The sequence below is a fragment of the Tachyglossus aculeatus genome, chromosome 19 (assembly GCF_015852505.1).
Source record: "Tachyglossus aculeatus isolate mTacAcu1 chromosome 19, mTacAcu1.pri, whole genome shotgun sequence".
Taxonomy (NCBI): domain Eukaryota; kingdom Metazoa; phylum Chordata; class Mammalia; order Monotremata; family Tachyglossidae; genus Tachyglossus; species Tachyglossus aculeatus.
Genome location: NC_052084.1, coordinates 3944102 through 3966694, shown reverse-complemented (window position 1 = coordinate 3966694; position 22593 = coordinate 3944102). Strand labels below are relative to the sequence as shown.

At 44.2% G+C, this 22593-nt stretch overlaps 1 protein-coding gene across 1 annotated transcript in view; it reads left to right on the top strand.

Moving 5' to 3' along the window:
• Nucleotides 1-22593, top strand: part of AKT3 (AKT serine/threonine kinase 3) — a 156803-nt gene that overhangs the window by 122240 nt on the left and 11970 nt on the right. Inside the window, exons 9-11 of the mRNA XM_038761022.1 lie at nucleotides 3220-3342; nucleotides 9635-9763; nucleotides 21755-21969. Of these exons, the coding sequence (XP_038616950.1) occupies nucleotides 3220-3342; nucleotides 9635-9763; nucleotides 21755-21969 (467 nt within the window). The remainder of the gene's footprint in view (nucleotides 1-3219; nucleotides 3343-9634; nucleotides 9764-21754; nucleotides 21970-22593) is intronic.

The following is a 22593-nucleotide window of genomic DNA, read 5'->3' as shown; positions in this document are numbered from 1 at the left end:
GCATGGATTTCCTGTTGTTTTCGGCATGCCCCTTTGAATGAACCCTGCAGCTCTGTCCACACCTCATCTTTGAACATTCAGTTTTTCCATAAAATGACATGTAATTTTACTATGTGTTTTTACTACACTCTTTGTAGACTATCAAGGTATTAGGAAACATTTTTTAATGGTATTTATTAAGCACTTACTATATGCCAGCCACTGTCCTAAGAGCAGGACTAAATACAGAGTAATCAAATCACACACAGACCCTGTCCCACATAGGGCTCCCAGTTTTAATCCCCATTTTCCAGATGAGGGAACTGAGGCACAGACAAGTGAGTGACTTGCTCAAGGTCACATAGACAAATAGCGAAACTATGATTAGAACCCAGGTCCTTCTGACTCTCAGTCCCATGCTCTTTCCACTAGGCTACATTGTTTCTTCTCTATGGAAAGAAGAAGATAGCAGCAATGCTGCTTCACAAAACCAGTTCTTTTTAATCAGCAACACAGAATTTATCACTGTTGCCAAATTCTGCTACTTAGGCAGTACATCACCCAGTAGTACATGGTTTGATAAGCTTATCTGTAACTTGTATTAATGTCTATCTCCTCCCAGTTCATTCATTCAATCGTATTTATTCAGTGCTTACTGTGTGCAGAGCACTGTACTAAGCGCTTGTTGATTGTACTCTCAGTTTAGTCATCTCTAGTGTACATTCCCCAATGCTTAGTACAGTGCTCTGCACACAGTAAGCGCTCAATAAATACAATTGAATGAATGAATGAAGTGCACTGCACACAGTAGGTGCTGAATAAATACCACTGGTTGATTGATTAGGGGGTTGAGAAACTTGAATCAGGAAGACCAGCTCTGCTTTTGGGACCTGTACAATCCTGATGAGACATCAAGTTTCGAATCAAAAGGGTTTCGAATCAAAAGGCAGGGATCAATAGCTCTGGCGAGGTTTGACCTTCTGTCGGGTTGGGAGACCCGAAACAGGAACAGATAGAGCAGCTTGTCATGTGACTATCAGGTGCCCAGTTGGTTCCCTGGAGCAGAGCTGTGGGGAAGATTGGGAGACCCAAGGAGCAATGGTGAAAACAGCACGGATGGGACGCGGCAAGTGTCAGTACAACGTGTGAGTGCCACAAAGCGTTATCTGTAGATATACACAGAGTGGATTGCCGGTTATTGCATCCACTTTTTCACCCTTACAGATAATTAAATTTGATTTTGAAGCACCATGCTAAGTGCTGGGGAAGGTCAATCAATCAGTGGTATTCACTGAGCGCTTACTGTGTGCAGAGCACTGTACTAAGTGCTTGGGAGAGTACGATTGGACAGAGTTGGTAGACATGTTCCCTGCCGACGATGAGTCTAGAGGGTTACAAAGTAATCATGTGAAAATAGGGAGAGCAGGTATCTTCTCCCCATTTTACAAACGAAAAAACCAAGGTCCAGAGTGTTAGTCAGTCAACAGTATTTATTGAGCACTTACTGTGCGCAGAGCACCTTATTGAGTGCTAAGGAGGGTACAGTATAACAATAAACAGGCATATTCTCTGCCCACAGCGAGCTTACGGATTTGAGGATGAGCAAGTGACTTACCCAGGGTCACCAGCAAAGCTGGGCTAGGACGTTTGGGTCAGATCTCACTATCAGAAGCATCATATATTTCTGTCAGGAGGGAATGGTTGGCTCTCACTGCTGCCGCAACAAAGATATAACAGTCAATCTCAATTCCTACTTGTGGCCGAATGAATGTGTTTTGTTGGCTTTGTAAAAGGTGTCCTGTGAGATTGACTTTAAAGTATAGGTTGTCTTTTTTTGCTCAAAGTTTTCTCCTTGAATTTCTCCCAGGTAGCCAGAGTGGTGCAGGAGTTTGTCATGTACTATGAATAATTTGTATAGAATGACTCTTTCTCAGTCACAACCATGTTGTTGAGACACTTTTAATGGTATCATTTGGGTGACATCTTGGCTTGGCCGTTGAGAGGGTTCGATGGTGAACTGAGAAGTGGAAAGTTGAAGATCATTGGTAGCAGCAGCAACTGTGAGCATTATCTGCTCTGTTCAAAACTCTGTCCTGGGAACTTGAGAATGGGCAATGTTAGGAAAAGTCCTCTAGACTGAAAGATCTCTGTGGGTTCATCCCTCCACCCAGCCCCACAGCACTTATGTCCATGTCTGTAATTATTTATATTAATGTCTGTCTCCCCCTCTAGGCTGTAAACTCATTGAGGGCAGGAAATTTGTCTGTTAGATTGTTATATTGTAGTCTCCCAAGTGCTTAGCATAGTGCTCTGCACATAGTAAGCGCTCAATAAATGCCATTGTTTGAAGAGGCCTGGCCCTGCCTGCCCCTGAGGGGCTTTCAGTCTTATGGATATTTTGCCAAGCAGGGTGCATAGCTTGTGGTTTAATCATCATCCGTCCAATGCATAATAATTATGGTACTTGTTAAGAGCTTACCATGCGCCAAGTACTCTTCTAAGTGCTGAGGTGTATACAGTTGATTAAGTTGGACACAGTCCCGTTTCCCCTCCCCGCCCCCGGCATGGGGGTTACAGTCTTAGTCCCCATCTTGCAGATGAGGTAACTGAGGCCCAGAGAAGTTAAGCGACTTGCCCAAGGTCACACAGCAGGCAAGTAGCAGAACTGGGATGAGAACTGAGGTCCTCTGACCCCCGGGCCCGAGCTCTTTCCACCAGGCCGTGATGCTTCCTACTCCGTAAAGTACAGAAAGGCGAGGTCTAAGATATCCCACTACCACTCGGTTCTTATGTCACTGGGCACCAACGGGCATTGTGCTGGGTTCGCCAATGTGGATAGCCCGAATGAACATTCTCTCTTACAACCAGATTCATCTTCCGACATTTTGTTGGTCTGGTTGAACACCTCAAAAGAGCAGGGTAGAGATCAAGGAGGGAGCGAAATCCAGTGTGATGCTGCTGTACACTCTTTTCCTCTGGTAGCTGAAGGTTAAATGGGTAGCAAGCACAATGCCTTAAACAAGATTGGTATATTGATTAAAACGCTGATTTAACAGCTCACAGTTCCCCCTCGGAAACCTGGGAAAGATAAGCCAGCTGCCGCCTAAGAGTGCCGAGTGTCCACTGAGAGTACACCATCTATCATCACAATATGGTGATGAGAGGTGTTTTATGTTTGTGTTAATTTCCCCCACTAAATCAGTAATTATTACAATCCTGTCCCTGCTGTTTACCCTGCAGCTGTTTTTCCATTTGTCGAGAGAACGGGTGTTCTCTGAGGACCGCACACGCTTCTACGGTGCAGAGATTGTCTCCGCTCTGGACTATCTGCATTCCGGAAAGATTGTGTACCGGGATCTCAAGGTAAAAAAAAAAAAAAAAAGTAATCAAATTATGTTTTTGCAAGGACTATGGGGACAGACACAAAGTAATTACAAAGTTGCCCAGTTTGGAGAAAAACAGATTTAACTGAGCAAAAACGGCTACGCTCTGTTGTTGGAAATACTACACACCAAGAAGCAGCCAGCGGTTCCTATAATGCGGGTAGTTGAGGACGGAAGAAACGCCGCTCGACTTTCCTGGTCAGCTATGATCTGCACACCCGACTCATACTGTCCTAGTACCGCTCAGGCTTTAGTAGAAAAATCTGAGGCATCACATGAGAAACGAGAGGCTGAGTGGGGTAACACCCCAAAGCCACTTCTTTTTACTCGCTTTTCTATCGCAATCGTTGGGTCGCGTGCCGAAAGGAACATTCGGGGGCTCGTTTTCGGTCAGGCTTTCATGATGACTCAAGGCCTCGGGAGCGTAGCCCATTCTAAATGTATTTCCTTTTTGCATTTGAAAGTACGAGGGTTTGTTTCAAAATGAATAAGGACAAATAATGCGTAATTTTTGTTTTGCACTTTATAATGTCCTCACCCAGAGGAATCCAACGTGCTTTACAAGAATCTTACTTTATGGAATCCCGTGAAAACAAATATAAGGTAGCTTATTTGTCCCAGCCAAGAGGGCTCTTGTACCTTTCATCCAAACGACTGAAACGATCTAGATATTCCGAAGACTGAGTGGATCATTTGGTGGCATCCATATTCCGCTCCATTAGCTTTATGGATGACACCAAGTTGGGAGAGGTAGATCGCGCCTTGGAGGATAGGTAGCAGGAGTAATCAGTCATCACCATTTTCATGATTCCTGAGCGGCCACACTGTGTGCCAGGCGCTGTATAAAAATGTAATAAAAAACATTTACGTCCCAGGCCTGCCCCATGAGGAATTCACGTAGGACAAAAAAAATAGGTGACCAGACTGATAGGCAAGAGAGAGCATCTCATTACAGAAAAGCCAAAAATAAACAAATGAAGTTCAGAAGAGACAGCTGCAGGTCATTTCATTTAGAACAGAACATCCAATAATAATAATTGTAGAATTTGCTAAACACATTCCATGTGCCAAACACTCTACTAAGTGCCGGGGTAGAGACAAGATAATCAGGCCCCACATGGGACTCACGGTCTAAGTGGAGGGAGAACAGGTAGTGAACCCCCATTTTGCAGATGAAGGAACTGAGGCCCAGAGAAGTGAAGTGACTTACCCAAGGTCACACAGCAGGTAAGTGGCGGAGCTGGAATTATTACCCAGGTCCTATTACTCGGTTACTCCAAATGTAGGAATAAACGAATGTTTAGATTATGACAGCAAAGGATCCAAAAGTCCCAGTGGATGGCCTTGACAATTACAAGGTACTGATATTTAAAAAGCCACTTGAATCTGGGAGGGGTAAAAAGCAGTATCATCAAATGATTCATCCAGAAATAGTCAAATTCAGTTCATCCATGTAATTTTGGTAATTCAGGAATATAATCATCATCAATGTGATTGAGTGCCTACTGTGTGCAAAGCACTGTACTAAGGACTTGGTACGATACAACAGATTTGGTAGATATGTGTGTCAAAACATGAGGTAAACCTTCTCTTATATTTCGTTTGATTTCATCCAGTTTAGGGCACCATTACTTAAGAGTAAGAGTAAAATTTGGGGGATGGTTCAGGGAAGAGAGACCAAATTGATTTAAGGTTGGAAAGTAGTTAATTGTATTTATTGAGCACTTGCTGTGTGCAGAGAGCACTGTACTGAGTGCTTGGGAGAGCACAGTAGAACAAAGTCAGTTGACATGTTGCCTGCCCACACGGAGTTTACAGTCTAGAGGAAAGGGATATGAGAAAGGGAGTTTAGGTGGGAGAAAAATGACTTAATAATGGTTTTCAAATAGTTGAAGGATTATTTTAATGTGGAGGCTTGTTCTGGGTAGAAATAGAGCAAATTTTTCTACATTTATGAGAGAGAATATAGGTTGTACGTAAAGATTCCCCCAGGTTAGCATGTGCCTAACAGTAACCGTCATTAAGTAGTTTGTTAAATAAGGGCCTGAAATGAGATTGTAGGGGTGATTTAGGGACTTGTGAGCTCAGTGCAACCTAGGTCTGGCTTTGATCGGGTCTTCAGCTCTTAGTTACGGTCTCGGCAACAAGGAGGTGTTCTGCCTAGGATGCGTTTGTAACAGCTGCATCTCATTGGGATACTGTTTCATCGGGCAACCAGCGGGGACTGGCACTGTGCTTGGAATAATAAGATAATAATAACTGTGGTAGTCATTGAGCACTTACTATGTGCTAAGCCCTGAGACAGATACAGGATAATCAGATGGGACAGAGTCCCTGCCCGACGTAGGACTCTCTAAAGGGGAGGGAGAAGAGGGAGAAGCAGTGTGTCTTAATAGATAAGAGCACGGGGCTGGGAAGTAGAAGGACCTGGTTTCTAATACTGGCTCCGCCACTGTCTGTTGTGTGACCTTGGGCAGGTCGCTTCACTTCTGTGGGCCTCATCTGTAAAATGGGGATTAGAACTCTGAGCCCTGGGTGTCCAACCTGATTAGCTTAGAACAGTGCTTAGAACAGTGCTTTGCCCATAGTAAGCGCTTAACAAATACCATCATTGTTATTATTAGCGTGTATATCTACCCCAGGACTTAATGCACCTGGCATCTGGTAAGCGCTTAACAAATACCATAATAAAAAAAAAGAATAGGCATTTAATCCCTATTTTACAGATGAAGAAACTGAGACAAAGAGAAGTTAAGTGACCGGCCCGAGGTCACACAACAGATAAGGGTTGGAGCCGGGACTAGAACTTGGATGACCATATGTCCAGTTCCATGCTCTGACCATTACTCCACAGTGTTCTATTGGTAAATATTGGTCAAAATACCGTTTTTCATTAATGAAAATATCTATATCAAATGATTTTTCATGACTTGGTATTTTCTAAGTTACCCCTAATTCCCTACAAGATTTCCCAGGAATAGCTATTTTTACAACTACGGAGTGCCTGAGAGTGTTATTTAGTCAGAAATGTAACGACGCTAACATTGCTTGTTGTCTTTAGAAGGGATATTTGCTTTTTTCCCCCTCCCTTAACCAAACCCAAAAAAATCAGTCGGGAATCAGAGAGCAGGAAATGTGTAAATAAGGTGAAGGCAACTTGGATGCATGTCATGAAATGACTCTTGCTCTATCTGACCCTTTGCTAAGTATTCAGCAGTAGTCAAGGTTAGGATCGGGAGAGGGAGGTCTGACTATGAGGGAGACCAAAAGTCCAAGGTATGAAGTGAATCCGACCTTTGAAAAATTTGGTATGATTTGTAGTATCAAGCAATCGGTGGTGTTTCTCGAGCACTTACTGTGTGCAGAGCACTGTACTAAGCACTTGGGAGAGTACAGTATGACAGAGTTGGTAGGCACACTCCCTGCCCACAAGGAGCTTACAGTCTAGAGAAGCAGCGTGGCTCGGTGGAAAGAGCACGGGCTTGGGAGTCAAAGGTCATGGGTTCTAATCCCAGCTCCCCCACATGTCTGCTGTGTGATCTTGGGCAAGTCACTTAACCTCTCTGAGCCTCAGTTCCCTGATCTGTAAAATGGTGGTCCCACGTGGGACAACCTGATCACCTTGTATCCCCCCCAGCGCTTAGAACAGTGCTTTACACATAGTAAGCGCTAAACAAATGCTATCATTATTATTTATTATTAGAGCTGGAAGACTTGCCCCAGGCCACACAACAGACAAATGGTGTGAGGCCTGGCTTCCAGACCGGGGCTCTTTCCATTAAGCCACACTGCTCCCAGAAAGAGTTGTGAGGGGCCTAGATCAGGAGAGCCCCCCCCCCAATAGAGGGACAAATAAGGCAAGGGAGGCAGTCAGAAGAAGAGAGAAAGCGATAGGAGGGAGGGGGAGAGTGATGGAGAGAGAGATAAAATCAAGAGAGGAAAAAAAGGAGGGAGATATTTAGGGAAAGAAGAGTTGAGGGGCGTGGTTTGGGGGGAAAAACCCAGAGATGAAAGAATAAAAAGATAAAGAAGAGGGGATGTCAGAGGGAGATCAGAGGATGCAGAGGAAATGGAGAGAGACTGGAGGAAGAGAAAAAACAAACACCATCAGAGCCCCAGAGAGTTGGTAAGAGAGGAGGGAGTGAGAAAGAGTGCAGCAGAGGGGTACAGAAGGCTGTGGAACAGATTTGGAGGCAACATGGAAGGGGTAGACAGAAACAGATGTAGAAATGCTAAAATGCCATGAATATTTCATGGCTCTGGGAGAGTGTAACATTATCAAAACTCTTATAACTTGCATGCCTGAATTCACTTTAGAGAAACCTGTCGACTGCAGCTTATTCACAGGAACTGACTGCTGGCCCCTCCCCCCACCCCCACCCCCTCTGAAGGGATGTCATCTAAAAGCCCCAAATGGTACAGGTCAGTGGGATCAAAGAGCAGTCTTGGTAAGAGATAAATGAGATAGCTTTAATAACATTTTTTTTCAACAGTTAAGTTTTATCCAAGAAGATTATGTCTTAATGACTGCCTGACTTCATTTCACATTTTTAGCCCATGCCAGACCTTGAGTTATAATCAGAGGTTTTTCAGTCCAAGGCATGTCAGCTCCAGCTGCTAGTCTCTGAAGATTTATGGAGGGGCTTTATGAAATTCTCTACGTACTTTCATCATGCTTCATTTCTGCACCCAGCGTTCTACACATAGTGAGCTCTCAATATATATTCTTGACTGACCGAGTGACAAAGGTTTGGATAAATGGATTGCTTATATTTGGCCGATTCAGAAGATTTGGTTTTCCTTCCCACAAATACTTACCTTTCGAAACCGAAGATGATGCCACTGAAGGTGTATTTTGCTCAAGGACAGGTCTAATAACTGAGAAGACCAATGCTTTCCTTAATGTTCCGGCTCTGTCCTGCAGACGGAGGACTGTGACTGTGACTTCTAGACTGTGAGCCCGTTGTTGTGTAGGGATTGTCTCTATCTGTTGCCGAATTGTACTTTCCAAGCACTTAGTACAGTGCTGTGCACACAGTAAGTGCTCAATGAATACGATTGAATGAATGAATGAATACAGAGCATGGTCTTGGGAGTCAGAGGTCATGAGTTCTAATCCCAGGTCTGCCACTTATCAGCTGTGTGACTTTGGGCAAGTCACTTGACTTCTCTGTGCCTCAGTTACCTCATCTGTAAAATGGGGATTAAGACCGTGAGCCCCACATGGGGCAACCTGATTACCTTGTATCTACTCCAGCGCTTAGAACAGTGTTTGGCACCTAGTAAGTGCTTAGCAAATACCATCATCATCATTAATTCTATCCCACATTACACGGATGGATTTTCAGAGGATGGTTCTTTTTTTTTTTTTTTAAACTGTATCTTGTAGTCTTGTGATCCCCTTGAAACCTCTGCTCAACAGTCCCAGTAAGCAGGTGTCCCAGTGGAGAGGGTACCGGCCTGGAAGACAAAGGTCCTCAGTTTTATTCCTGACTCTGCCACTTGGGCAAGGCACTTCACTTCTCTGGGCCTCAGTCACCTCCTATGTAAAATGGGGGTTAAGACTGTGAGCCCCATGTGGGACAGGAACTGTGTCGAATCTGATTATCTCTTATCTACCCAGCAGTTAGTACAGTGCCTTGCACATAGTAAGTGCTTAACAGATTCCATTTGTTTAAAAAAAGACCCCTCTTTCTTGAATGTAGCAAGCTTTCATACATTGTAGCATGCAACCGTATATTTTGAAGTTGCTCTTCACGGCAGCACATTGTTTTTACTCTGTCCATTTTGCCTCCTTTCCTCTTCTCCCATTCCATTTTGCGTCACCCCGACTTGTTCCCATTATTCATCCTTCATCCCCCTCTCCCAGTCCCACAGCACTTATGTAATTTATTTATTTATATTAATGTCTGTCTCCCCCTCTAGACTGTAAGCTCATCATGGGCAGGGAATGTGTCCGCTTATTGTTATATCACACTCTCCCTAGTGCTTAATACAGTGCTCTGCACACGGTAAGCACTCAATAAGTATGATTGACTGACAGATTGAGTGGTGGAGCCAGGATTAGAGCCCATGCTCTATCCGTTTGGCCCCATTGCTGCTCATGAAGCAGTCTTTGGCGGCAATTTCCAGGCAGTAGTTAAGCTTCAGTGAGTTGCATTTGCATTCTTTTCAAAAGCTCTCTGTCCAAGTTTCACACAGTGTTTTCCTCTTGTGTTTTCCTCTTGTTGACTAGCCCAGGAAAACTATTGACAGTCTCTTCTAATTTACAGCTGGAGAATTTGATGTTGGATAAAGACGGTCACATAAAAATTACGGATTTTGGACTTTGCAAAGAGGGGATCACTGACGCGGCTACCATGAAGACGTTCTGTGGGACACCAGAATACCTGGCACCAGAGGTGGGCATTAATGGTATTCGACATTTTATACATTCACAACATCGGTGTTTTCTAGTAGAGCGCTTTAGATTTTCTTTCCTTATAGAATGCTTCCCATCAGAATCCTTCAGTGTGTCGTTGTGGCGGTATTAGTAATGCTCATTCATTTATAAATGGAGTCGGTTTTTATGGCTCTGGGGTATTTGGGAAATGAGGGGACTTGAGCTGCATAATTTCCTGAAGCAAGCATCCCGAAGGAGTGCTGCAGGACCCGAGTGGAATCCAGAGAGACACTTTAGGGTGGATGGTATGAAACTGGTATGAAACATCTGACTTTGATTAGGAACCAGCTGAAAGAAGCCTCCAGAAATGTGTTCCACAGACCAACAGCAGAACAGGCGATCGACCGAAATCCTGTGGGGAAAGTGGACAAAACGGGAGAGGTCATTTATCTGAAGTCAGTTCGATAAGAAGCCTCTAAAGAATGGCGGGTCAGGATCGAATCAGAGATTAGGATTGTGAAGACAGATGATGAAAAATGATGGCTCTGTCACGCTTATCACAGAAAGGAACAGGGAATCAGTGGTGTCCCTTGATGATCATGTGTAAGAAATATCTTCAGGCAGAAAGGAAGAAGCCAAAGAGGCTTAGTGAATTCTTCAGTTTGGTCTTCACCAAGGAATATGTTAGGTCTGCCCTATACCCAGTTTAGTGTAACGCACCTCACTCATCTTCTGGAAGTTTTTGAAGGAGGAATTAGAACAAGAATGACAAGATAACAGGCTAAATGGGAAACTTCCAGAGTTATCTGGAGAAATAATGAGGAACCAAAACCTCCTTTTGATCCCCCCTCACCCACTGTAGGCTGGCTGACTTGTGGACAAGTTGCCTCAAACTTCCCATCATTCTTAAATCTGGGACAATCACCAGTGTCCATCCTCTGCTTCCCCAAGCCCTGATGATCAGGACCCTATATCCCGATGCAGGATTCACGCTCCTTGGAGGAATGTTTATGCGAATGCATGCATCGTGAGGTCGTTGGCTACCTGGGAAATCTTAACCCGGATAATTATCACACGGTGCCTCAAAGATATGCCATCCCACCAGACCAAATGGAAGGTTCAGAGGATTTGGAGCACGTAGCTTGCATTCAGTCCTCTGACATCGAAGCAACGATCATCTCTTGAAATCAGGGCAGGGCAGGTAAGGAGAGTGGATAACAGCAGGGTACCTCAGCCGGCATTGTCGGATGAGACAGACAGAATGGCAAATAGGGGCAGAAGAAACATTTGAAAAACCCAGTGAGGCAAAGCCTCCTAGGAGGTGGCATAGCTGGGCATTTGGGGGCGGACAGCAGCAGACCAGACGATCCTGGCGTAGAGCAATTAGGAATGGAGAGCTGTGAAAGCAGATGCTCCGGGAAGATTGCTACACCAAGAGGTAGAAATGAGAACAGAGTCTTAGCAAAAGCTTTAGTGTAGCAAGGGATAATCTGTTTGTTCACGCTGGGTGGAAGGAATTTCAGGGCATGGATCAATCTGTTCAGCCCCGAAAATACCTGCCGGTTAAATCTGACCTTTAGTGGGTTCTTCTGCACTCTCCATGTGAATGCCAAATTTTAGTTGGAATCAATTAAAGTGGAGAGCACCCAGATTTAACTAACTCCCACAAGGTGAACTCTTTTTTTTGTGTGTGGAATATGAATGGAGCAAAATATGTGGGATCTGTTGCCGATTTGTACTTCCCAAGTGCTAAGTACAGTGCTCTGCACACAGTAAGCGCTCAATAAATACGACTGAATGAAGGAATGAATCTACAGATCAGAGCAAAAGCCAATAGGCGTAGTAGCGCTTTGTAAGTGAAAGCGTATCGTCCGTCCAGTCAAGAAACTGCCCTCTCCTAACGCAGTCATTTCCATTCTTGGAGACTGATCATTTCTGGAGCCTGTGTTCAATTTATAGGCTAGTGTGTTTAGGCATTTAATGTTAAAGTGAGTGAGAGCGTCTTTAAAAAGCAAAAACAAAAAAAGGAGGCTTCATAGACTTCTATTGTACCTACAATTAACACCCACTCCTAGATTTTTTTGTCTTGCAATTCCTAGTGAATGTTGAGTTTCGTTTTATAGAAAAGAGAAATAACATTTAAATTCTTGGGGTAAATCTTAATTTCTTTGGAATGGGTCTCATTGACTGTAATCCATTTTATGCAGTGCTAATTATTTAGGCTCTCGGCTTTGCTGTTGAGTTATCTCTACCTGATCAACTTCCCAACTGGAAAACAGTTTGAAAATCCAATGTAGCTTGTATGCAAGACCCAACAAAATTAAAAGTGTTAAGTGCGTTTTGGCAGTCCACTTTTATTGTGCCCAGTCCTCAAATGTACCAGCAGATAATCATCTGAATGTTAGTTATTTTTCACATGCCTATGTGATCACACAAAAAGTACATGCTAAAAAGAAACAGATGGTGACAGATGGGGAAGGTTGAATAAGGTGGTTCTGGAAACCTAGGAGAAATGCACTTCTGTAATAGTGTAAAAATAAAAATTATTTGATGCTCAGGTTAGAATGAACAAAAAGGATGATTTAAAAAAATCACTTGATTATAAAGAAATGCATTTTAGCAAAATGCTTCTTGGCATTTAGGAAACGTGCGAATATATTTAATCGAAATTTAAAATACGATGTTTGTTCACTAGCTGGGGGGGGGGGATGACTTTTATTTTGATACATTTTTCCCTTTTTTCCAAACCACTACAATCTACCCCTGCTGTGATTCCACCTACCTTCTTTGCCTAGCCGGCTTGCTCTCCCTTTACAGTGCCGTAGGTTGGTTTGCGAGACGAAGATTCCCAACATCTTTGCCCGTCAGTCTCTTTGAAATGTCATCGGAAAGACTCGATCAAACCTATTCCGATGGCATAAGAGAAATGAACACTTCGTGGGAAATTCAGAGAATAGTAGGAGTACACATCTTACTTTTATCCAGTATTCCAGATGAGTAACCAGGGCCGTCCCAGGCCTGTTAGCACATGGCAGATGGGAGATTTTTCACGTGAAAACCTGACTCTAACCCCATCCCCTCGGCTCATACTGTCCCGGGTCGGGTCCGAAATTGGATCGTGAGACCCTTAAAGCAAGTCTCTGGGCCCCACAAGACGTGTTGGCACTTGGGTTGTGTGGTGGCCACGAAACCCACAAAGAATACAGGCGTGGGTTAGGTGATGACACACACTTGGAACAGTACCCCCGCTTTTTTTTTTTTAATTCTCCCAGAGTGATTCTGCAACCCTCATCCATGATGTCCACAACCCTTTGGGTTCAGAGTAAACGGGCCTATCCCGGCACAGGCGGCGGTGTCTTAACAGTGGAACCAGATCTGCCTGACAAAATGTTTCCTCAAAACATTGCTTGGAAGCCTTGTGTTGTGTCATATGGGAACCTTCCAGCCAAAATGATTAATTAGCGCTTCATGAAGACAGCCGGAACAGTTTGTTGGCTGAGGCTCTCACCCCTGTCTTGGTGCGGGCCTTGTGATGGGGAGCGGTGAGAGTGAGGCTTGTCCGACTGACAGCTGTCAACTGTCAGGGAGCGAGATGAAATAAAGTGACACGCTGCTCACAGCTCAGACGAAATCCCCTCCCGGCCCCAAAACCCCCGAATCTCTGAGCAGCCTCCCACCCCTCTCCAACCACGCTGAGAATCCGACAGGATCTAATGGGGTTCGGAAGGCACCCGCCCCCAGTAAGCTTGAAAGACAAGGGTGGTGACGGGGGGAGTTCTTGTTGAAGGAAGATCGGATCGTGTCTTCGCCTCCATGTGCTGCTTCGTGCGGGTCCCACCATTGTAGTGTGGTAGTTCTCAAGGGCTGAGAATGTACGAAGCCCTGGCTGTGGTAGATCAGATTGGACACAGTGCCTCTCCCATATGGGAATGTCAGTCTAATGGCGACAGAGAACAGGTACTCCCCATTTTATTTTACAGCTGAGGAAATTGAGGCACAGGAGAGTCAAGTGACTTGCCCTACAGCAGGTCAAGGGCGGAGCCAGGATTAGAACTGAGATCCCATTATTCCCAGTCCCACACTCTTTCCAGTTGGCCACACTGCTTCTCGTTCTTCCAGACACATTTTAAAGCTATAGTGTTGAGATCTATTTTAAGTACGAACGGGAACCAACATAAGTAGCCAGTCAGGGGCCCAGACAGATCTCAGGGTGATAGCTGACTGGCTGGTGGAATTTGACTTTAAGAAGCAGAGATGGAGCTTGACTTTAAGAAATAGAGACTTGGTTTTCAGGGTCAGGTGTGGGGTTAGAGAGCGGATGTATTGGGCAAGACCAGTGAGGTGCTTTTCAAGCACATAGATGTGCGGACTTCCTGAATCCTGTGGAAGTTAAAAAAAAAAAAGCAACACTTTATGGTATTTGTTTAAGTGCTTACTATGTTCATTCAGTCAGATTTATTGAGCACTTACTGTGTGTGGAGCACTGTACTAACTGCTCAGGAGAGTACCATACAACAATAAACAGGCACATTCCCTGCCCACAGTGAGTTTACAGTCTAGAGGACACAATGTGTCTTGTAAGCGGGGGGTGGTGCTTACTGGGATTGTTTGGGAGACAGGGCTGAAGGCGAAGCCTGAAGTCACCAGGAAGTTCCTCTGGGAATATGAGAGATTTATTTAGGGCTGAGGTGATGTGAAGGCATTTATTAATGAATCCCATGTGCTGGGAAATGCCGGCTAGTGGAGTTCTTGTTAAGCTCCATGTGAAGAGAACATCACACTGACCAGGTCTGCTACTATGTCCAGAAAGGCTAACAAAAAATTGAACCTCATCACAAAGTGAAAATCGTCCACAAATGGCAAGAGCACTGCAAATAGGTTCTGAACACACCTTCTGCCTTCGAGAATAAGGGCAGGGAAGCAAACCGTCAGTCGATCAATCAGTGATATCTGTTGAGCGCTTACTGTGTAAAGAGAAGCAGCGTGGCTCAGTGGAAAGAGCCCGGGCTTTGGAGTCAGAGGTCATGGGTTCAAGTCCCGGCTCCGCCACTTGTCAGCTGTGTGACTTTGGGCAAGTCACTTAACTTCTGTGGGCCTCAGTTCCCTCATCTGTAAAATGAGGATTAAGATTGTTAGCCCCCTGTGGGACAACCTGATCACCTTGTAATCTCCCCAGCGCTTAGAACAGTGCTTTGCATATAGTAAGCGCTTAATAAATACCATTAAAAAAATGATTGGTAAAATACAATATGAGTAGGTAGACATACCCCCTACCCACAAGGTGCTAATGGACTAGAGGACGTCTAATCAGGTAATCAGTGGTAGTTACTGAGTGCTTTCTGTGCTCAGAGCACAGAACTAAGTACTTGGGAAAATACAATACGAATAGGTAGACATACTCTCTGCCCACAAGGTGTTTATAGATTCGGGGAAGCCTAATCAGTTGGTATTTATCGAATGCTTACTGTGTACCGAGCGTTTGGGCGAGTACAGTACAGCAGAGTTGGTAGGCACATTTCCTGCCCATAGTGAGCTTACAGTCTAGACTCCAGGCCAAAGCTCGCGGGTATGATGTCCGCCCGAGCTCTGGAGGAGCCAAACGCTACCCTGAAGGCGGTAAAGCACTTGGCGCTGATAGCGTTCCTGTAGAAGAGAGGATTTAACGCTCAGGTGTCTGGTTATGCTATTCCTTAGTACGCGAAGCCCTGAAGACTTGCCACAGGGCTTAAGAGAAGTCACCACAAGTGCCATCTTAAAGAAGAGAGGGGATTTCCGTGGGCTGTGGAAGTGACCAGCGGATTCCCCAGGATAGCTGAGAATCTAGGGAAACTTGAGAAGGAGCCTCGCCTAATGGAAAGAGCACGGGCCTGGAGGTCAGAAGGACCTGGGCTCTAATCACGGCTCCATCACTTGTCTGCTCTGTGACCTCGGGCAAGTCACTTCACTTCTCTGGGCCTCAGTTACTTCATTTGTAAAATGAGGATGAAGACTGTGAGCCCCATGTGGGACATGTGTTGTGTCTATCCTGTTTAGTTTTTATCTATCCCAGTGCTTAGTAGAGAAGGCGTAGCTCAGTGGAAAGAGCACGGGCTTTGGAGTCAGAGGTCATGGGTTCAAATCTCGGCTCCGCCACTTGTCTGCTGTGTGACTTTGAGCAAGTCACTTAACTTCTCTGTGCCTCAGTTACCTCATCTGGAAAATGGGGATGATGATGATGATGATGATGATGATGGCATTTGTTAAGCGCTTGCTATGTGCAGTGCACTGTTCTAAGCGCTGGGGAGGGATACAAGGTGATCAGGTGGTCACCAATTTGCCAATTTGTACTTCCCAAGCGCTTAGTACAGTGCTCTGCACATAGTAAGCGCTCAATAAATACGATTGATGATGATGATGATGAGGTGGTCCCACATGGGGCTCAGTCTTCATCCCCATTTTACAGATGAGGTAACTGAGGCTCAGAGAAGTGAAGTGACTTGCCCAAGGTCACACAGCAGATATGTGGCAGAGCCTGGATTAGAACCCATAACCTCTGACTCCCAAGCCTGGGCTCTTTCCACTGAGCCATGCTGTGCTAGACTCCCACTCAACCCAACAGTTGGGGCAGTGTGGGAGAATAAAGGCAGTGGAGTGAGGAAAAGGGAACAAGGTTTGTCTCCATAGTGTGGTCTCCAGCTCTTCCCTTTTGATCTCGCTCTGCACCCACCCACCCACCCATATATTCATTCATTCATTCAATCGTACTTATTGAGCGCCTACTGTGTGCAGAGCACTGGACCAAGCGCTTGGTAAGTACAAGTCTGTGAGACACAGACAAGGATTAAGTCTGTGAGCCCCATGTGAGACTACTTGATTACTTTGTATCTACCCCAGCGCTTAGAACAGTGCTTTGCACATAGTAAGCGCTTAATAAATGCCATCATTATTATTATTATTATTACAGTGCCTGGCACCTAGTAAGCGCTTAACAGATACCATTAAAAAAAAACAAACCTGAAGGATTCTCAGGGAATATGGACTAACCTTGTCCTCGGGAAGCCTCGGAGTCAACCAGAGACCTTCTGCTTCCATGATTTGATCGCAGCACTCTCCTCAGACGCATAGCTGCGCCAGGAAGTAGAAAACAAAATGAGGAAGACCAGCTGGGCACGTGGTAGGTTGGCTGAGTTCGATGACAACAAGACCTCAGACGTGAAACCGAACCGAAGATGTGTAAAATGTGGTTATGATATCTGGACTCGCCACAGCAGGCGTGTCCGGTTTCTCGAGCAATTTCGTCAGCCTCGTCCATGACATTTATACCACATCATTCGGCGCAGTGGTTACCGGACATTCAGTACCGTACGTTTCATTCAGTAAGGGCTCAATAAATACCATTACTGCTAGATAGTGTCCCAGCAGATAGTGCTCATGAGAGCCTACCTTCGTTCAGCATGCCACTTGAGAAGAATGGCACCAGTGATATGCCCAAAAGGCTGCTACGTGGTGAATTTGGAAGGAGGCACCCGAAGCAAGGACAACAGATCCAGAGATCTAGTAAAGCCCAGTTTTAGTGGGCTGCTGGGAGACTGCAATGGCTGTCAAACCAGCCCGACATGCAGCACTTGAGATTGTTCTCCTTGTGCTGGGTGATTGGCGGGTCCTACAAGAGGAAAATGCAACCAGTGTAGCTCCCATTGGGGTCTGGATTGCTGGGGGTATCTTGGCACATTCAACCACAACCCACCCCAAGGATAAGATTGCCCCATCATTAGTGAGACTTTCATAAATGAAGCGCAGTTATATAGGTGTGTCATTGATCATTCTCAGAGTGGGCTCTGGGAGACTTGTTTTATAAAGAGCGATCTGAAGCAAGTAAGTTTGTTGGGTAGGAATGGGGATTTGTCCCTTAAATGTATGTAGAAGTTACAACATTGAGGGATGGTACGGGAGAAGGAGATGCTGAAATTTTTTAAAAAAATCTCAAAGCATATACTTTGTTGGAGTGCCTTGGGCATTTATCACTTTAACTTCTCTGTGTCTCTGTTTTCTCATCCGTAAAATTCATTCATTCGTTCATGCAGTCGTATTTATTGAGTGCTTACTGTGTGCAAAGCACTGTACTAAGTGCTTGAGAGAGGACAATAAAACATGTGGATCTGTGCTCCCTCCTAGTTTGACTGTGAGCCCCATCTGGGACAGAAACTAGACTGTACTGTCCCTCTAGACTGAAAGCTTGTTGTGGGCAGGGAGCCCACTTTCTACGAACTCTGTTGTATTCTCCCAAGCGCTTAGTTCAGTGCTCTGCACACAGTAAGGGCTCAATAAATGCGAGTGATTGATTGAGGAGTTTATTATCTGATTATCTTTTATCTACCCCAGCCCTCAGTACGGTGCATAGTAAGAGCTTAACAAACATCACAATTACCATTAATACTGCTATTAGGAAGACTGGTATATTCACTTGCACATATTCAAAATTAATATTTTCTACCAATCCCTATGTAGTCCTTGCATATCTTTAACTAGAGAAAAGCTAATCTATGTTATGCACCCTAACTCCTCAGTGATAGGCACTCCAATCGTTTCCTTTTTTAAAAAAAAATCACCAATTTATCAGCCTTCTGAAGAAAATTTTGGTCAGTTGGGCAGAAATCTTTTATGCCCCTGAGACACTGACATTGGGCAGGCCCTCTTTGATTTAAGAAGGTGGGCTGGATTGCTACAGTGTGTAAAAGAATATTAAAGGTGTGTCAGGTTTGTTGGGGTTTGATTACAAAGCGGTGGTCCAGATCCTTTTAATTTTTTGAAAATGCCATGGACATCACAGTTCTTTCCACACATTTGTCTGGATGCCCATTTCTTTTGAGATTTGGTTGGCATTTTCTGTGACTCGAGCAAATGCATTTTGCCTTGATTCAAAATGGCTTTTTCCATAACAGGCTTTCATTTTTCCGTTACTTGTTTCTTTGAAAAAAAAATAAAATAAAGCCTTTTTTATGCCCTCCCTTTCCCTTCTGGCGGGAAACCAGGTATTTAAACAAAAATAAAGGGTTTTGAGCTTTGCCAGCTGGGGATGAGAACCCGGCTGGCCATCCGTGGGTCCATGAGGCCGTTAATCTGGCATTTATGCTTTTTATGGTTTTTTGAAAAAATGGGCTAACCACCGCATTTGGCTCTTTTTTTGGGTACCACTCTTTTGTTACCGTTGTGGGAGTACAGCAAAAGGTTGCTTCGACTTTTTAATTTTTGTAATTGGGTAAAATCCTACACAAATTCAGATGAAGTTCCTCATGATGCACACTCCCCGTTTTCGGCCTCATGACAGGTCTTTCTATTGGAATTAAAAGTCGGTGTGATTTTAAAATAGTCTATTCAGGCCCTATTTCGGGTAGTAGCCGAAGTCCGCTTGCTGCTTGTCGCCATGACTTCTTATTTGGCTCTCTTTACCAACTTGGCTTGTTTAGGGCTAGGGAAAAGAAATCTTAAAATTGAAATTGCATATTAGAGATTGATAATGGTTTTTTTTCCTAATAACCCAAGCTATATTCTGAAACATAGCCCATAGCCCATAGTATTGCATAGGCTGAGAATCTGGGATCACACAAATAATGCTTTTGTTGTTTTGGTCAAAACTGCATCAAGAGAAGCCACATTGCTAGATTGATTAAGGAAGGCAGTTTCAACATGTATCCCTTTTGCAAGAGATTTTAAGTTGATTCATGTAACTGACAAAGCTAAATGGGCTCCAACTCTTTAAGTAACCAACCATGCAGAGAGGTAGGGTTGAAAAATGTTGGGTTGCGGTTTTGCCCAGGATACCAATTTGTACAGAAACAGGAATTTTCTTCCTGTTCTGGTCCAACGTGGCCTCCCACTTTGTTTCAGAGAGAAGAAACAGTCCCAAAGGGTCCCAAGGTTTCAGCTGGAGTCCAGTCTTCCCCTCATCTCAGAGACAGGAGTTAAAGTAAAAGCAGCCAGAGCACATGAGAAAAGAAGAGAGCTTCTACATGTCTCAGTGCCCTAGGCAGAAAGTAAATTCTGGCTTACTCTGATGCTATTTTTGCTCCCATTTTGTATCTTTTGTCTGCAATAATGGCTGTTAGGCGCAGAAGCTTCCTTAGGGGTTCACTAATTCACAGTTGGCAATGCCTGAAGAAAAATGAATGAATGAATGATGGTATTGATTAAGCACTTAATACGCATCAAGTGTTGATTCAGTCATTCATTCAATCGTATTGAGTGCTTACTGTGTGCAGAGCACTGTACTAAGTGCCTGGGAAGTGTGGTTGCATAGGTGCAAGCTAATCAGGCTGGACACAGACCTTGTCCCATATGGGATTTAGAGTATTAATCCCCATTTTACAGATGAGGTAACTGATTGTCTGTATTTGTGCTGAATTGTACTTCCCAGGTGCTTCATAAGGTGCTCTGCACGCAGTAAACGCTCAATAAATACGATTGAATGAATGAATGAACGAATGAATATTGCAAGGGTCTGAGCGATATCAAGTCGTTTGATTTTACCCATTTCCCATTATCCAGTTCTCCGGCCCTACACTCCTTCCACCGTTTTTGTAATTTATTATCTAGTTAATAACCTCATATAATAATTGTCAGCTGTGTGACTAATTGTCAGCCGTCTGACTTTGGGCCAGTCACTTAACTTCTATGGGCCTCAGTTACCTCATCTGTAAAATGGGGATTAAGACTATAAGCCCCCCGTGGGACAACCTGATCACCTCGTAACCTCCCCAGCACTTAGAACAGTGCTTTGCACATAGTAAGCGCTTAATAAATGCCATTATTATTATTGTTATTATTATTATCCCATTTCACTTGAGTTCACAGGAGCTGGGAAGATGTTCTAGAGTGGTAGAGAATAAGAGCATAGAGACCTGTAAATATTGTGGTTTAACCAGAACTTGCCATCTCAGAGCTTGCAGGAGAGGAAACCAGAAAGAGTATGTGGAAGGGCCCTAAGATAAAGTGAAAATACCCACTGGAGTTTCTTATCCCCCAGTGCTTCTACACCTCTCACGCACTGGCTTGCTAAAAGCTGTTTTTCACTTCAACTCGGTCTCTGGGTGCATTGCCTGAAGCTGGTTGCATAGATAAAGGATCTAAATCCTTTGTATCTTCCACTGCCTTGTCTCTAGAGGGTCTGTGCCGTGTCTGTAGATGGTCTTTACCTCCAACTTCACTTCAGAAAGTCCTGAGGTACTTCACTAGACATCTGTTCCGCCACAAATATTAAATCAGTTCCCAGCACTGTAAATTGTATTAGCCCAAAGACTGTTTTTAGCCTTATGGATTTCTACCCACCCTCAGCGTTTGGGTAGACATTCGTTCATTTAGTTGTACTTACTGAAGGCTTACTGTATGCAGAGTTCTGAACGAAGCCCTTGGGAGACGACAGTATAAGAATAAGCAGACATATTCCATGTCCTCAACAAGCCTATGGTCTGGAGGGGGAGACAGATATTAATATAAACAAATTACACATTTGTACATAAGTGTTGTTGGGGGGAATGAATAAAGGGAGTGAGTCAGGGCAGAGAAAGGGGGGCTTTATCAGGGACACATTTGCTCACTCATTTATTCTGATCACTCTATTTGTAAATATTTGTATGTTCTGCTTCCTTGATAGAGTGTAAGTTCCTGGCTCTGCCGCTTATCTGCTGTGTGACCTTGGCAAGTCACTTAACTTCTCTGGGGCTCAGTTACCTCATCTGTAAAATGGGGAGCAAAACTGAGCCCCACATGGGACAGGGATTGTGTCTGACCCAATTTGCTTGTGTCCACTCCAGTGGTTAGTACAGTGCCTGGCACACAGTAAGCGCTTAACAAATACTATTATTATTATTATTATTATTATTATTATTATTATTATTATTATGGAACATATATTGGCTTCTGTTATCCTTCCCAGGTGCATCATACAGGACATCACAGGCCCTCAATAAATACCACTGTTAATCCTTTAATCATTTAACAACCTTGCCGCACATTTTCCTTCTGAACTTTCCAGGTCTTAGAAGACAATGACTACGGCCGGGCAGTGGATTGGTGGGGCCTCGGGGTTGTCATGTATGAAATGATGTGCGGGAGATTGCCATTCTACAACCAGGATCACGAGAAACTTTTTGAACTGATTCTAATGGAGGATATTAAATTCCCCCGGACGCTCTCTTCAGATGCAAAATCATTGCTTTCAGGACTCCTAATAAAGGACCCTAATAAACGGTAAGCCTCAAACAGCAGTAAGCTTCTTAAGCAAAACTCTGGAAGAGGTAAATTAATAGGATTTTCTTTCTCAGTTACTGGACGTGCAGAGCAATGGGCACTTCTGGATGCTCTCTTTAGGGTTAACAGTCAAGAAGGAATGTGCATTGCTGTCTTGAACCAGACATTCATCCCGTCGCATATTTGACCTGAGAAATCTCTTACTGCATTCCTCACACTTACCCTTGCAGGGGGTGGTGAGAATCAATAGGTAACAAAGATGTATTGCTATTGATATACATACCCCATCCTCGGAATTTAATCAGTTCTGAATTGCTGCATTGCTTCTCTAAGGGTTAGTTGTCTCTGTTTCAGATTCTCAAGGATGTATTATCTTGAAGTTTCTTATAGGCCAGTAAGGTATCTCATGCTTTTGTATACAGTCGGCACTCAATCAATAGCCTCACTACTAGTCCTTTTTCTTAAGGCTAGAAGCAACAATTTTCCTTTCCCTAGATGTTAAAAGGCTTGTACACTAGCCCAATTTCTCAAAGGTTTTCAGTTCTGCCACCACTCCCCCTCTCCTCCTGACCTCGTCCGTGCTTAGAACACAGTTTGGTGTGTTTGTCTGGAGAGTAGTAAGTC